General features: G+C 40.0%; 1 protein-coding gene across 3 annotated transcripts in view; it reads left to right on the top strand.

The window, feature by feature from the left end:
- Positions 1-14,581, top strand: part of PTPRM (protein tyrosine phosphatase receptor type M) — a 946,104-nt gene that overhangs the window by 403,438 nt on the left and 528,085 nt on the right. For all 3 annotated transcript variants that reach the window (XM_049900161.1, XM_049900160.1, XM_049900159.1), the window contains exon 5: positions 3,950-4,065. In XM_049900161.1, coding sequence (XP_049756118.1) covers positions 3,950-4,065 — 116 coding nt within the window. The remainder of the gene's footprint in view (positions 1-3,949; positions 4,066-14,581) is intronic.

The following is a 14,581-nucleotide window of genomic DNA, read 5'->3' as shown; positions in this document are numbered from 1 at the left end:
TATGTCTGTACTTACGGATACAAGGGGTGTCACGGCTGTGGTCAGCCACTTCAGAATTCACGTGAAGCTGCTAAGATCTCCTGCTGTGAGACTGTTCAGGCCAACAGAGGAATGTTCACTTACACGCTATTCCTTTTTCCCCTCTGGTTTGTGCATAGCGTAGGTTGCTGTCCATGTGGCTAGGTGTAACGTGCCTAGAACTATTTTATGGGGGAAAAATATTTCAAAAAGTTTCCAGTTAATAACATATGTACTCTAATGGAGAGTCCTGGTGATGCAGTGGTTAAGAGCTCAGCTGGTAACCAAAAGGTCAGCAGTTCGAATCCAGAAGCTGGACACCCTTAAATTTTTTTTTTTTTTTTTGTACTCTAATGGACATTTTTTTTTTTTTACATATATATTCATGCTTGGTTAGAAGAAGAAGAATACAGTAATCAATTTTGCTTAAATTTCTTTGATATGAAAACAGCTTTTCGGCTTCTAATACATTCCTATTAGTTTAGTCAAATCTCAAAATTCTTAATGACCTCTACTGATGTTGGGGACCTCTGGTGTAGGTACTTTAGGTGTAAATAACCTAAAATAGTAATTGTTGTAAAATTTTTTATATAGGAAAAGTTTGTTCATTTAGATTGGAGCCAAAGTTGGAGGGTCAGAGAATAGAATCCTGCAGAAGTGGAAATCTCAGGTGAATAGTTTTCAGAGATATGCATGTGATTTTATTCATTTAAAAATATGAATTCACTGTATGTAATGGTGAAAAATTCAGGATGGTCGTTCTGAGATCGGAAAGCAGACTAGGGTGGCCACTGTCAACATTTCTGTTCCACGTTTGTTAGAGAGCCTAGTCAGTGCAGCTAAGCAGCAAAGAGAAAATAAAGGAATAAAAGGAGTAATTAAAAGAAAAAGAGGATAGGTAAAGAGGGAGAAACAAAAGTAGTATAATTTATAGATGATAGACTATGTGATTATATACATAGAAAATCCAAAGTAACCAATAGGAAAATTGTTAGAATTAAGATAATTCGGTAAGATTGTTGAATACATAATTAATCATTAACAACAACCAGATTCTACTACATCAACAGTGTAAATTAAGAAAAAAATTAATGACATTTATAATAGCATCAAATGCATCAAATACCTAGAATTATATTTATCAAAAGATGTGCAAGACCATTATTATAGAGAACATTTCAAACACTGCTGAGAGAAATTAAAGATCTAAACCACCTGATATACCATTAAAAAAAAATCAATTTAACAGTGATATCGAGTGTCTGTTAACGTGAAGTGGCAACACCAAGTGCCAAAGCATATACAAGAGAGATTACGACAACGGTAGACAATGGGAGTCAGCCCCAAAATTGTAAAATATGAGAGAAGACATGTACCATCAAGGGTGGAAACAAAATGAGAGAATCCACGGAAGCTTCATGGAAGGGATAGCATTTGAAAAGGGTCTTGAATGAAGCAAAAATTCCAACATGCAGAGAGGGGAACCACTTCAAGTGGTAGGAAGGACAAGGAGGGAAGGCTTGGAGAGGCAGCCTGCCACAGGGTGCTCTGCCTGGGTTGTGGGACTATGTCAGCCCTAGCTTATACTCTGGTTCTGACACTTAACTAACCAGGTACCCACAAGATTCCCCATCTGTAGAGTGGAGAAAATACCTACCTCACAGAATATTCGTGCATCCTCAATGGAAAAGTTTCTGGCCCATGAGTGCTCAGTTACTGTTTTCTGTCATCTAAGAACTATGAGTCTTAACAGTTTTTCTGGAACGAGAAAAAAAAAAAAAAAAAAGATTCAGAGACTTTTCACAAAGATATGTTAAAAACATGAAATTATGTTTTTCTTGAGCAAGAGGTAATTTGATTAAGTGAAAAATAGTTCATACTGCTGTGTGTTAGTATCTTAATGGTAGACACAGTGACCCACAATTGTGACACTTATCTAGAAGCTTTTGTATGCTAAGGATCAAGAATACATTGTCTGAATTATTTGTGGTCTCCAAATTAGTAATGGAATTTTCCTGCGTATTATTGACATCAAAATGCATTTTTCTTTTTTCTTGTGTACTAACCAACTTCCATTCCTAATAACTTTCTACTCAGGCTAATATTAATGCTACTCTTTTTTTTTTATAAGCTACCTAGTGATGGCCTACCGTTCTTTCAGTAATGTGTAGACACGGCCTTGGGGCTTAATGGCCACGGTCCAAAGCCGGCAAGGCCAGCACAAGTTTATTCTAGGCATCGTCCACATTCATCGGTGTTTCGCGGAAAACACTTTCACTCTGTACTCTTCCTTTTCTATTCACTATCCGCCCACCCCATTGTCACCTTGAGACTCTCATTTTAGCACGATAAGAGAATGCTCTTCCTAAAAATAGAAATTGTCACTGAAATTTAAGTCCTGCCCTGCCGTTCCGGTTCCTGGGCACATGTTTTCAGTGTAAGGCAGAATTTAGTCTGTGCTTTTCGGATCATATATAATTTTCCTTTATTTAAACAGCTGTCCCATATGGACAGTGCACGTTTCGAGATTAATGCTGTTGAGCATTTGGACTCGTTCTTACTTCTTGAATTGGAAATAAAAATCACCAAAAACTGCCGTGCTGTGGCTGTCCCAGCCTCATTCCAAAGAGTGTCATAGGGATAATATTTATGGTAGTTGGAAAATATTATGCCATGTTGCATACCCATTGCTGTTGTTGTTAGGTGCCGTCGAGTCGGTTCCGACTCGTAGCGACCCTATGCACAACAGAGCAAAACACTGCCCGGTCCTGAGCCATCCTTACAATCGTTGTTATGCTTGAGCTCATTGTTGCAGCCACTGTGTCAATCCATCCCGTTGAGGGTCTTCCTCTTTTCTGCTGACCCTGTACTCTACCAAACATGATGTCCTTCTCCAGGGACTGATACCTCTTGACAACATGTCCAAAGTATGTAAGACGCAGTCTCGCCATCCTTGCTTCTAAGGAGCATTCTGGTTGTACTTCTTCTAAGATGGGTTTGTTCATTCTTTTGGCAGTCCGTGGTACATTCAATATTCTTCGCTAACACCACAATTCAAACGCGTCAGTTCTTCTTCAGTCTTCCTTATTCATTGTCCAGCTTTCACATGCATATGATGTGATTGAAAATACCATGGCTTGGGTAAGGTGCAGCTTAGTCTTCAGGGTGACGTCTTTGCTCTTCAACACTTTGAAGAGGTCCTTTGCAGCAGATTTACCCAACGCAATGCATCTTTTGATTTCTTGACTGCTGCTTCCATGGCTGTTGATTATGGATCCAAGTAAAATGAAATCCTTGACAACTTCAATCTTTTCTCTGTTTATCATGATGTTGCTCATTGGTCCAGTTGTGAGGATTTTTGTTTTCTTTCTGTTGAGGTGTAATCCATACTGAAGGCTGTGGTCTTTGATCTTCATTAGTAAGTGCTTCAAGTCCTCTTCAGTTTCAGCAAGCAGCATACCCATTAGTTGTTATTAAAATATATATTATGCACAGCTCTGTATTTGGGTTAAAAAGCTTCCTTGACAGCATCATTTGACTTCTTACTGTTCTATTCATGTTGCTGGTATAAATATCTAATATGTTTTTGTTAAAACATCAATTAGGCTCCAGTATAATCTTTATTAATATGGATCTGTTACCACAAGAAGACTGCTGAGCTATGGTAATTTGCACAGCAGGAACAATAAAACGTCTTCTTTCTGTTGGTTCTATCCTAGAATGCTTCGCTTTTTTATTCCTTCACAAAGCATGCCAGAACCTTCCATGACATGTTTACAATTACAATGAAACCTTTAACACTCTTAAAATTGAAAACATTATTTTCTCCAAAGGTGAACAAGATGGAGCGGTCTAAAACTGCAGATAGCTTCAAAAAGGCTATTTGTTACAGATCTCCATTTGTAATACCTTATTTCTTTTCTTCATGTAGCCAGAACTCCTCATTTCCTGCGGATTCAGAACGTGGAAGTGAATGCTGGCCAGTTTGCCACCTTCCAGTGCAGTGCCATCGGCAGGACGGTGGCTGGGGACAGGCTCTGGTTGCAGGTAGGTAAGGTCAAGCCTCTCAGACGGGAAGAGGATATTCACCTTCCAAAGAGGAACTGGAGAAAATGGATTTGCCCTCAGGCTACTTTTTTAGGGCTGATGCTATTAAGTAGTTTTCTCAGGCGCTTTCCTTCTTTATTAGAAAGTGGCCAAATTACTGAGAGTTCTAGATAAGGTAACTCTTTTTCTTCACAGACCTTTTTTGAATTTCTATTTTTTTCCCTTTGTTTCTGCTTAGCTACCTTGTTTTAAAAATCTAGTTGTCAAATTATATTTACAGCAATATATTAAAGTACAAAATACAGTGTTCTTTACTCTTTTTCTTGAGAGAAATCCAAAGAATGAACCACCCAAAAAAAAAAAAAAAACTTATAGGCCATTTTGTAATTTGAATTTACATAACAATGAGCCAGCACACAGACATTCATGGAGTCCCTGGGTCGTGTGCATGGTTAACATGCTTGGTTGCTAGCCAAAAGAGTGGAGGTTTGATTCTACCCAGAGGTACTTTAGAAGAAAGGACTGGCAATCTATTTCCGAAAAATCGGGGTTGAAAATCCTAGGGAGCACAGTTCTACTCTGACACACGTGAGTTGCCACAAGTCAGAATTGACTGGACTGCAACTGGTTTACTGGTTTTTTATTTTTATTTTTTTTAGAAATGAGTAACACACCTTTTATTTCTCAGAACTTAAGTATAATTTTTTTTTAGTGTAATCATTTACAATAATTTGTTTGACTTACTTTGCAGTCTTTTGAAAACTGCCGTATGTATTTTTGATGGAAACTAGTTTTGTGGATCTGTCCAGGATCTCAGTAATTCCGTGACGGAATGCATGGGGTTGAGGTACCTATCCTCTGTAACCAGAATGCCACCCACTTCTTCAGGCCCTAAGCTTCATTTTTTCTCCCCTGTAGTATTCTCCAGTTTCATTTTTGATTCTTCCTCTTAAGCATTAATCTTCAGGCTGCTCATTCTTCATCTTGAGTAGAGATTTTTTTTTCCCCTGCCCTTTTTCCTTGTAGCTTTTGTGGTTGGCTTTTAAAATAAATTATTTATTTTCAGTTTGCTATTAAGTTGAATAAGCTTCATGTTTGAAGCCCTCTGTCAGGTTGCCTTCAGCTCTTCCTGTGTGCTTAGGTTTTCTCTGTACCTGTCACCTCTCCCACCATGCCTGCAGGTAATCACCATTGTAATATGTTACATTTGCGTGGCACTGTGTAATTTTTAGACCACTTATAGGGTCGCTATGAGTCGGAATCGACTCAACGGCACTGGGTTATCACTTTTAGTCATTATAACATACATAAATATAAATGGTCATTTTTATCCCTGCATTTCTCAGGAAACTAGGAAATAGTCCAAGTGACTACCCTAAGATTTGTCAGTCATGTGTTGTCAGATTGGGACTACACCCTGGGGAACTGGCTTCCTAGGTCCTGACTGAGTCCTGTGCACGACGCCCTGCCTTCTACCGGGGTATCACTCTCTTCCGGATCCCACTGCCCTAGTGGAGACTCCCCCAGGTGGGGAGGGGGAGCCTGTGCAGAGGAATGAAATAGCATGCTCCTGATTCAGTTTTTGTTTTTCCCGTTTTTCTAAAAGTTTTGCAACCTCCAGTTGAAGAACCTGTTGCAGGATGTAAAAGCTAGGCTCTGCCCTGGCCTTCAGTATCTGACATGTGTTTTTCTTTTCTTCCCACTTCCCGGTAGTTTTTTTTTTTTTTTAATAATTTTTATTGAGCTTTAAGTGAACGTTTACAAATCAAGTCAGTCTGTCACATATAAGCTTATATACACCTTACTCCATACTCCCACTTACTCTCCCCCTAATGAGTCAGCCCTTCCAGTCTCTCCTTTCATGACAATTTTGCCAGTTTCTAACCCTCTCTACCCTCCTGTCTCCCCTCCAGACAGGAGATGCCAACACAGTCTCAAGTGTCCACCTGATACAAGTAGCTCACTCTTCATCAGCATCTCTCTCCTACCCATTGTCCAGTCCCTTCCATGTCTGATGAGTTGTCTTTGGGAATGGTTCCTGTCCTGGGCCAACAGAAGGTTTGGGGACCATGACCGCTGGGATTCCTCTAGTCTCAGTCAGACCATTAAGTCTGGTCTTTTTATGAGAATTTGCTTCCCAGTAGTTTTAAATTCTTAATGTTAAGGATTCAGAGTTACTTTTTCCTTTAGTGGTTGTTTGGTATTAAACTTGTTCAAGTATTGACTATCCATGGTGAATAATAACCAGACAATCATTTTTTTACATTTTTATAAGGCAATAACCGCCTCTAAAAGCAAAAATATTTATTCTCATCATCTTTTATTTAACTCTAGAAATCTTAATTTTTCATGGAAAAATTTTTGTGATAAATATTTGTGTTAATATTACTTGAGAGAATAAAATATAAATTCTAAGCTATTAGTAGCCTCAACAGAGTCACATTAGATATTCCCAAGAATTTATAGGTCATTTGAGCTCAAAATTTATTCTTTTGTTTTTGCAAATATCCTCGAGTTGTGAGGATTCCTGCCTAAACTTGAGGACTTCCTTGGAGGTGGGAAATATTTAACTATTTCCTATTACAGAGGGAAACTTTGCTTTAAAGCAAATTATCATGTAGGGAGAAAGCTAATTACTATTTTGCAAAAAGGTTTAAAAGAAGACTATCCACTCTGACTCCACAGTAGAATCACCTGGGCAATTTTATTCCCAGATTCTGATTCATTTGGCCTGGGATGAGGACCGGTGTTAAGCATTTTATTCAAGGTGCGCCCAGTGATTCCAGCGTGCAGCAAGGGTTGAAAATTACCAGTGTGAAGCGAAGGGCAGCACATGTTCCAAGTCAGGGAAGAAAAAGGCAGACAAAAAGCCTAACCAGGTGCCTGTGTTCAGTCGCCTCAGTACGACTGCCCGGTTGAATTTCCCACGTTGTTATTGGCTGTCGTGGAGTCGGCTCTGACTCGTGGTAACTTTGGTTGTAACAGAACAAAACACTGCGAGCTTATTGGTATGTTTTATTCCATTGTTATGGCTGTTGTGGCTGTTCATCTCGTTGAGGGTTTCCCTCATTTACGCTGACCTTTTAGTTTACCAAACATGATGTCCTAGCGATTGGTCTTTCCTGAGATGTGTCCAAAGTGAGTCAAGGCATCACCATTCTTGCTTCCTAAGGAGCATTCTGGTTGTATTCCTTCTGAGACTAATTTGTTCATTCTTCTGGCAGTCAGTGGTGTGTTGAATATTCTTTGCTAACACCACAGTTCTAACGCATCGATCCTTTTTCTGTCTTCCTTTTTCTTGCCTGGCTTTTGCATGCATATGAGGCAATTGAAAAGACCCTGGCTTGGGTCGGGCACATTTTAGTCAGTTATTAGAATAACTGTACTGTTAAATAATTTATTTCTCTTGGTTGGATAAGAATTTTGTGAAGAGATGTTTATTTTATTAATACCTTATGAGAGAACTCCAGTGCCCTTCACTTGCAAAAATGGTTTCTAATAACTTGTATATATACAGAGTAGTTTTGTAATAGTGACAAGGATTTCCAATAAATGATGATTTCGCAAAGTCATTCCTACCCTCTTGCCATGCCCCTGTGTCCTTGGACTAAGGCCCTTCTGTACAAGTTGTTAGGAGAAGAAAACTGGTAACAATGGAACTGGCTTATATCTGGCTTGTATGGAAACTGACCAGGTCTCTCTTACCTAGTGGCATGAATATGGAAATCCCTTTGCTGATACTGTAATGCTACAACAGTGTCAAGTCGCTTTTCTCCATATCGACTTACTTGAGTCCTCAAAATAATTCTGAAATCCAGGCAGAAAATGAGAATGAGAAAAATATATATTTAGATTTTCCTGTTGTTTGAATTTCCCGAATAGTAAGTCAAGACTTAGAGAGTAATTAATAATATGCCTTTTATTTGGGGCATTGATGTTTTGAGTATAATCATTTACAGTAACCCTGTCTTACTTGTTATACGCATTTTGTATAGACCGTGTTCTCTTGGGTGTCTCCAATGGTGTTACACCCATTTTATAGATGGGGAATAGGCAACACACATTGAACACTTTGTTGGGAGAATTTTGATGTGACCACAGTCTGATGAATAACATTAAGGAGCCATCCTAACCGTAGAAAGAATGTTGATATATATTTACATGTACACTAATCCACCGCTTTGAGAAATGGCCAAGGGTTTGCTAGTTTAAAATATGGAATAAATATGATCACTATCAGAATCTTTCAATAAAAACAACAGAAACAAATCTGATGATGACACTAATGAAGAAATGTTTGTGATTAACAGGTACATCCCGTCTGCCTAGATTTTCTCTATCACATCTCTGAACCGTGCAGATTATTGCCAATACTGGATTGGTTTTTCTAGAATATAGATCAGAACTAACTAAATAAATAAAACCTAGTTCACAAGCACTCATTATTACATATTAAATTCATTAAAACACCTTTTGGACCATCTATAGTAGAAAATTAGTCGATGTTCAGCCATTTCAAGAGGTAGCATATGGTGCTGAAGGAAGAAGTCCAAGCTGCTCTGAAGGCACTGGCGAAAAACAAGGCTCCAGGAATTGATGGAATATCAACTGAAATGTTTCAACTAACGGATGCAGAGCTGGAGGTGCTCACTCGTCTATGACAAGAAATATGGAAGACAGCTTCCTGGCCAACTGACTGGAAGAGATCCATATTTATGCCTATTCCCAAGAAAGGTGATCCAACCGAATGTGGAAATTATAGAACAATATCATTAATATCACACGCAAGCGAAATTTTGCTGAAGATCATTCAAAAATGGCTGCAGCAGTATATTGACAGGGAACTGCCAGAAATTCAGGCCAGTTTCAGAAGAGGATGTGGAACCTGATGTCAGATGGATCCTGGCTGAAAGCAGAGAATACCAGAAGGATGTTTACCTGTGTTTTATTGACTATGCAAAGGCATTTGACTGTGTTGATCATAACAAATTATGGATAATGTTGTGAAGAATGGGAATTCCAGAACACTTAATTGTGCTCATGAGGAACCTTTACATAGATCAAGAGGCAGTCGCTCAGACAGAACAAGGGGATACTGATTGGTTTAAAGTCAGGAAAGGTGTGTGTCAGGGTTGTATCGTTTCACCATACCTATTCAATCTGTATGCTGAGCAAATAATCTGAGAAGCTGGACTATATGAAGAAGAACATGGCATCAGGATTGGAGGAAGACTCATTTAACAACCTGTGTTATGCAGATGACACAACCTTGCTTGCTGAAGGTGAAGAGGACTTGAAGCACTTACTAATGAAGATCAAAGACCACAGCCTTCAGAATGGATTGCACCTCAACATAAAGAAAACAAAAATCCTCATAACTGGACCAGTGAGCAACATCATGATAAACGGAGAAAAGATTGAAGTTGTCAAGGATTTCATTTTACTTGGATCCACAATCAACAGCCATGGAAGCAGCAGTCAAGAAATCAAAAGACCCATTGCATTGGGTAAATCTGCTGCAAAGGATTCTTTAAAGTGTTGAAGAACAAAGATGTCACTCTGAAGACTAAGATGCACCTGGCCCAAGCCATGGTATTTTCAATCACATCATATGCATGTGAAAGCTGGACAATGAATAAGGAAGACCGAAGAAGAATTGATGACTTTGAATTGTGGTGTTGGCGAAGACTGTTGAATGTACCATGGACTGCCAAAAGAATGAACAAATCTGTCTTGGAAGAAGTACGGCCAGAATGCTCCTTAGAAGCAAGGATGGCGAGACTGCGTCTTACATCCTTTGGACATGTTGTCAGCAGGGATCAGTCCCTGGAGAAGGACATCATGCTTGGCAGAGTACAGGGTCAGCGGAAAAGAGGAAGACCCTCAACGAGGTGGATTGACACAGTGGCTGCAACAATGAGCTCAAGCAAAACAACGATTGTAAGGATGGCTCAGGACCGGGCAGTGTTTCGTTCTGTTGTGCATAGTGTCGCTACGAGTAGGAACCTACTCAAAGGCACCTAACAACAACAACATAGTAGAAAATTACAGCTATGTAACTGGTTTTATGTGTAACAAAACTGCCAGTTTCTTCAAAATACCTGATGTATGCTATCAGGTATGGCAATCTGTAAATATCAACATAAACTGTAACCATGTGAAATAGCCAATTGATTTGTGAAAATCATTCAAGCACCAAAACGTGATTTCATCTAATTTCTTGTTATTATCACCTTTCTGATTTCTTGTTGATCCTACATTTTGAAACTACTTCAGAGTATTATGTACTTGTATGTATATGTGTGTGCATACACACACACACACACACACACACACACAAGGAGTTCTAGTGGTGCAGTGGTTAAAGTGCTCGGCTGCTAACGAAAACTTTGGCACTTTGAACCCATCAGCTGCTCCACAGGAGAAAGATGTGGCAGTCTGCTTCCCATAAAGATTTACAGTCTTGGAAACCCCGTGGAGTCACTATGAGTCTGAATTCTCTTGACAGTAGTGGGCTTGGTTTTTTATTTATATATATATAAGAATATAATAATATAAACACAAATGCAAAAAACATACAGGTAGTCCATGACTTATGACGAGGTTCTAGTCTGTTGACTCCTTGGTCAGTCAGTTCTGATGTAGGTTGAATACCTTGTTTTTCATTTTAGTTTTCATAGCCTGCTACACAGCAGTGTTTTGAACAGTAAATCTTAGCATTGAACACCTGTGAATGAATATCTGAGAATGATAACATCAACAAATTACATGCTGCAACACTGTATGCAGTATGCATTACTAACAATAAGATAAGCCAAAAAAACCCAAAAACCAAAAAACAGACAGTCATAATTGCGGCTCACCGTTAACTGGAGTGCATCGTAAGTTACGGACTACCTGTATAGTCTATATATGATAGTGAGAACTGTGCTACACATATCTCTGTGGTAGTGAGAAGAGAAAACGGAACTCTAGATTTTTTTCTTATTGTAGTATATATTGTTCGCTGATGGAAAATTTCTTATATATTCTTTATTCAATTATTTACCCTTTAAGCCGTGAATGATTATATTATTTTTGTTCTTTCTTCAGTATTAAAAATTTTATTTTCTTACATTTGCTTGCTTCTCTGGGGAATTCTTATGTATAATATTTATTTTAACATTCCCGTAAATGAGATTGATAACCAAAGCTAGAGCTGGTGTTTTAAATCTGGAGATCAGCTGTGCATGTACTCTTCCCGGGCACATGGCGCCTGCATCTGTTCCAGTTGGCCCTTTTTGTAACTTCCCCTCTTTAACTCATTTTGCTGAGACTCTTTGCATGCTAGGTAAGGATCAGCATGACTCCAGTCCCCAAAATGTGGCAACTGATCCAGTACTCACCTTCCCACTTCTCAGCCTCCTCCAGCTACCCTCGCAGCACTCTCTGACCCTAGCCACCCTGAGCTAGCTCAGACCTCACAGGCTAAAAGGACATTGTCCTTCAGACTGCTAAATAGGTAGATGCCAGCCACAAGTTTGGGGAGTGCACACAACACCCCAAACTTTTGACCTGCTGGGTGATTTCTCACTACCCCTTTAGGTCGCCAGCTGCAAGCTCGGGAGTCTGCAGGACACACTCACTTTCTGACTTGATCCCATAGCTTTTGCGTTCAGTAATTCACTGGAATGACTCACAGAATTCACAGAGAGTATACCATACTTGGAGCCCTAGTGGTGCAGTGGTTAAGAGCTCAGCTGCTAACCAGAAGATCAGCAGTTGGAATCCACCAGCCACTCCTTGCTGCTCCAGGGTTATAACAGCCAAAAGGATACAAAGAGACTCATAGGGTGAGGTCTGGGAAGGTTCCCAGTCACAGCTGTGTATCAGAACAGTTTTGTTATTATGTGTAACATAGCAACAAAAGGGGAGCACTACAAAAGGGATGCACTACCCTTCTGAGAGCAGATGTTCTTACCAGCCAGGCTCTCTGGTTGCTTCTTGGAGGTGCCACCCAGGAACCTTACTGTTCCCGCTTTTATTTGCCATTTCTGCATGATGGGCTGAATCATGTCTCCCAAGGCTAGTTGATGTTGGCCTCCCAGGTGAGCCTTTTCTGGTCTGGCCAGCTCTACTCACCTGTGCAGATTCTCAGGCGTGGCCTGGAAGTCCCAGACCAAGGCACCTCAATTACTCCAAAGGTTCATTCTCTAGGGCCAAGGACAAAGGCTTACTTAGGGTAAAACTAGGCCCTTTACCCCACACTCCTCCGTTTCTTCCTCTTCTTACTCAGCTATAACGTCAAATCAAGGTGGATGGAAAATAGAAGGCATTCAGCCTCTAGCACAAATATAGACAACACAGAAGCAGTGGAGACATGCCTGTTTAACAGTACTGGTGAGTCCCTCTGACTCATGGTGACCCCATGCGCAGTGGGATCAGACTGTTGTCATCCGTAGGCTTCTCATTGGCTAATTTTCAGAAGTAGATCTCCAGACCTTTCTTCCTGGTTTGTGTTAGTCTGAAAGCTCCACTGAAACTTGTTTAGCATCACAACAACATGCAAGCCTTCACTGACAGACGGGTAGTGAGAAGAGAAAACGGAATTCTTAAGTAATGAATGTAAACTTTGACCATGCCAGGTATTTATTGGTACATCTTAGGTCAACAGCAGCTGGCAAAGGAAACCTTGAAAATAATTTATCTTGAGAGATCTTAGAGGTCCCTATCATTTTTAAAATGGCTGACTTTTCAGAATCACAAATTTATGTAACTACTGGATTTGAAACTATCTTTTTTTTTCATATTAAGTTCTTTATTTTATTAATGAGAAAACTGAAGCCCAGAGAAGTTAGGACATTTGAAAATAGCCAGATATCTAACTATTGTGGCATTTATTAAAGATACCTTGATTTTGTTATTGAAAGTCATTTTAAAGTAAATATTTTTGTTATTGACAAGTTAGTGAATTTTATTATTTTGGCATTTTTATGTACAACAAAACAGTTGTCATTTCAACATTTTTTTTTAATTGTCCATTAGGTGAAGGAAACCCTGGTGGCCTAGTGGTTAAGTGCTATGGCTGTTAACCAAGAGGTCGGCAGTTAGAATCCACCAGGCGCTCCTTGGAAACTCTATGGGGCAGTTCTACTCTATCTTATAGGGTAGCTATGAGTGGTGAATTGACTTGATGGCAATGAGTTTGGTTTTTTGTTTTTAGGTGAAAGTTTACAGCTCAAGTTAGTTTCTCATATAAAAATTTATATGCACATTGTTATGTGACCCTAGTTGCAATCCCTGTACTGTGATGGCATACTTAGCTTTTCTACTCCGCATTTCCCGTGTCGATTCAAGAAGCTCCTGTTCCTTTCTGCCTTTTCATCTTACCTCTGGACAGGATCTGCCCATTCACTCTTGTGTATCTGCTTGAACTAAGAAGCACACTCTTCACGAGCATCATTTTTTGTCTTATATTCCAGTCTAATCTTTGTCTGAAGAGTTGGCTTCGGGAATGGTTTTAGTTCTGGGTTAACAGAGAGCCCAGGGCCATGTCTACTGAGGTTTCTCTAGTCTCAGTTAGACCGTTAAGTCTGGTCTTTTTATTTATTTTTTTTTATTAACTTTCATTGAGCTTCAAGTGAACATTTACAAATCAAGTCAGTCTGTCACATATAAGTTAATATACATCTTACTCCTTACTCCCACTTGCTCTCCCCCTAATGAGTCAGCCCTTCCAGTCTCTCCTTTCGTGAAAACTTTGGCAGCCTCCAACTCTCTCTATCCTCCCATCCCCCCTCCAGACAGGAGATGCCAACACAGTCTCAAGTGTCCACCTGATATAATTAGCTCACTCTTCATCAGCATCTCTCTCCCACCCACTGTCCAGTCCCTTTCATGTCTGATGAATTGTCTTCGGGGATGGTTCCCGTCCCGTGCCAACAGAAGGTTTGGGGACCATGACCGCTGGGATTCCTCTAGTCACATCCAGACCATTGTCTGGTCTTTTTATGAGAATTTGGGGTCGGCATCCCACTGATCTCCTGCTCCCTCAGGGGTTCTCTATTGTGCTCCCTGTGAGGGCAGTCGTCGATTGTGGCTGGGCATCAACTAGTTCTTCTGGTCTCAGGATAATGTAGGTCTCTGGTTCATGTGGCCCTCTCTGTCTCTTGGGCTCTTAGTTGTCATGTGACCTTGGTGTTCTTCATTCTCCTTTGATCCAGGTGGGTTGAGACCAATTGATGCATCTTAGATGGCCGCTTGTTAGCTTTTAAGACCCCAGACGCCACATTTCAAAGTGGGATGCAGAATGTTTTCATAATAGAATTATTTTGCCAATTGACTTAGAAGTCCCCTTAAACCATGGTTCCCAAACCCCCGCCCTTCCTCCGCTGACCTTTGAAGTATTCAGTTTATCCCGGAAACTTCTTTGCTTTTGGTCCAGTCCAGTCCAATTGAGCTGACCTTCCATATATTGAGTGTTGTCCTTCCCTTCACCTAAAGCAGATCTTTTCAGCTAATTAAACAGTAAAAAACC

This window comes from Elephas maximus, chromosome 11 (genome assembly GCF_024166365.1).
Source record: "Elephas maximus indicus isolate mEleMax1 chromosome 11, mEleMax1 primary haplotype, whole genome shotgun sequence".
Classification (NCBI taxonomy): Eukaryota; Metazoa; Chordata; class Mammalia; order Proboscidea; family Elephantidae; genus Elephas; species Elephas maximus.
This window is presented reverse-complemented; position numbering and strand designations above follow the sequence as displayed.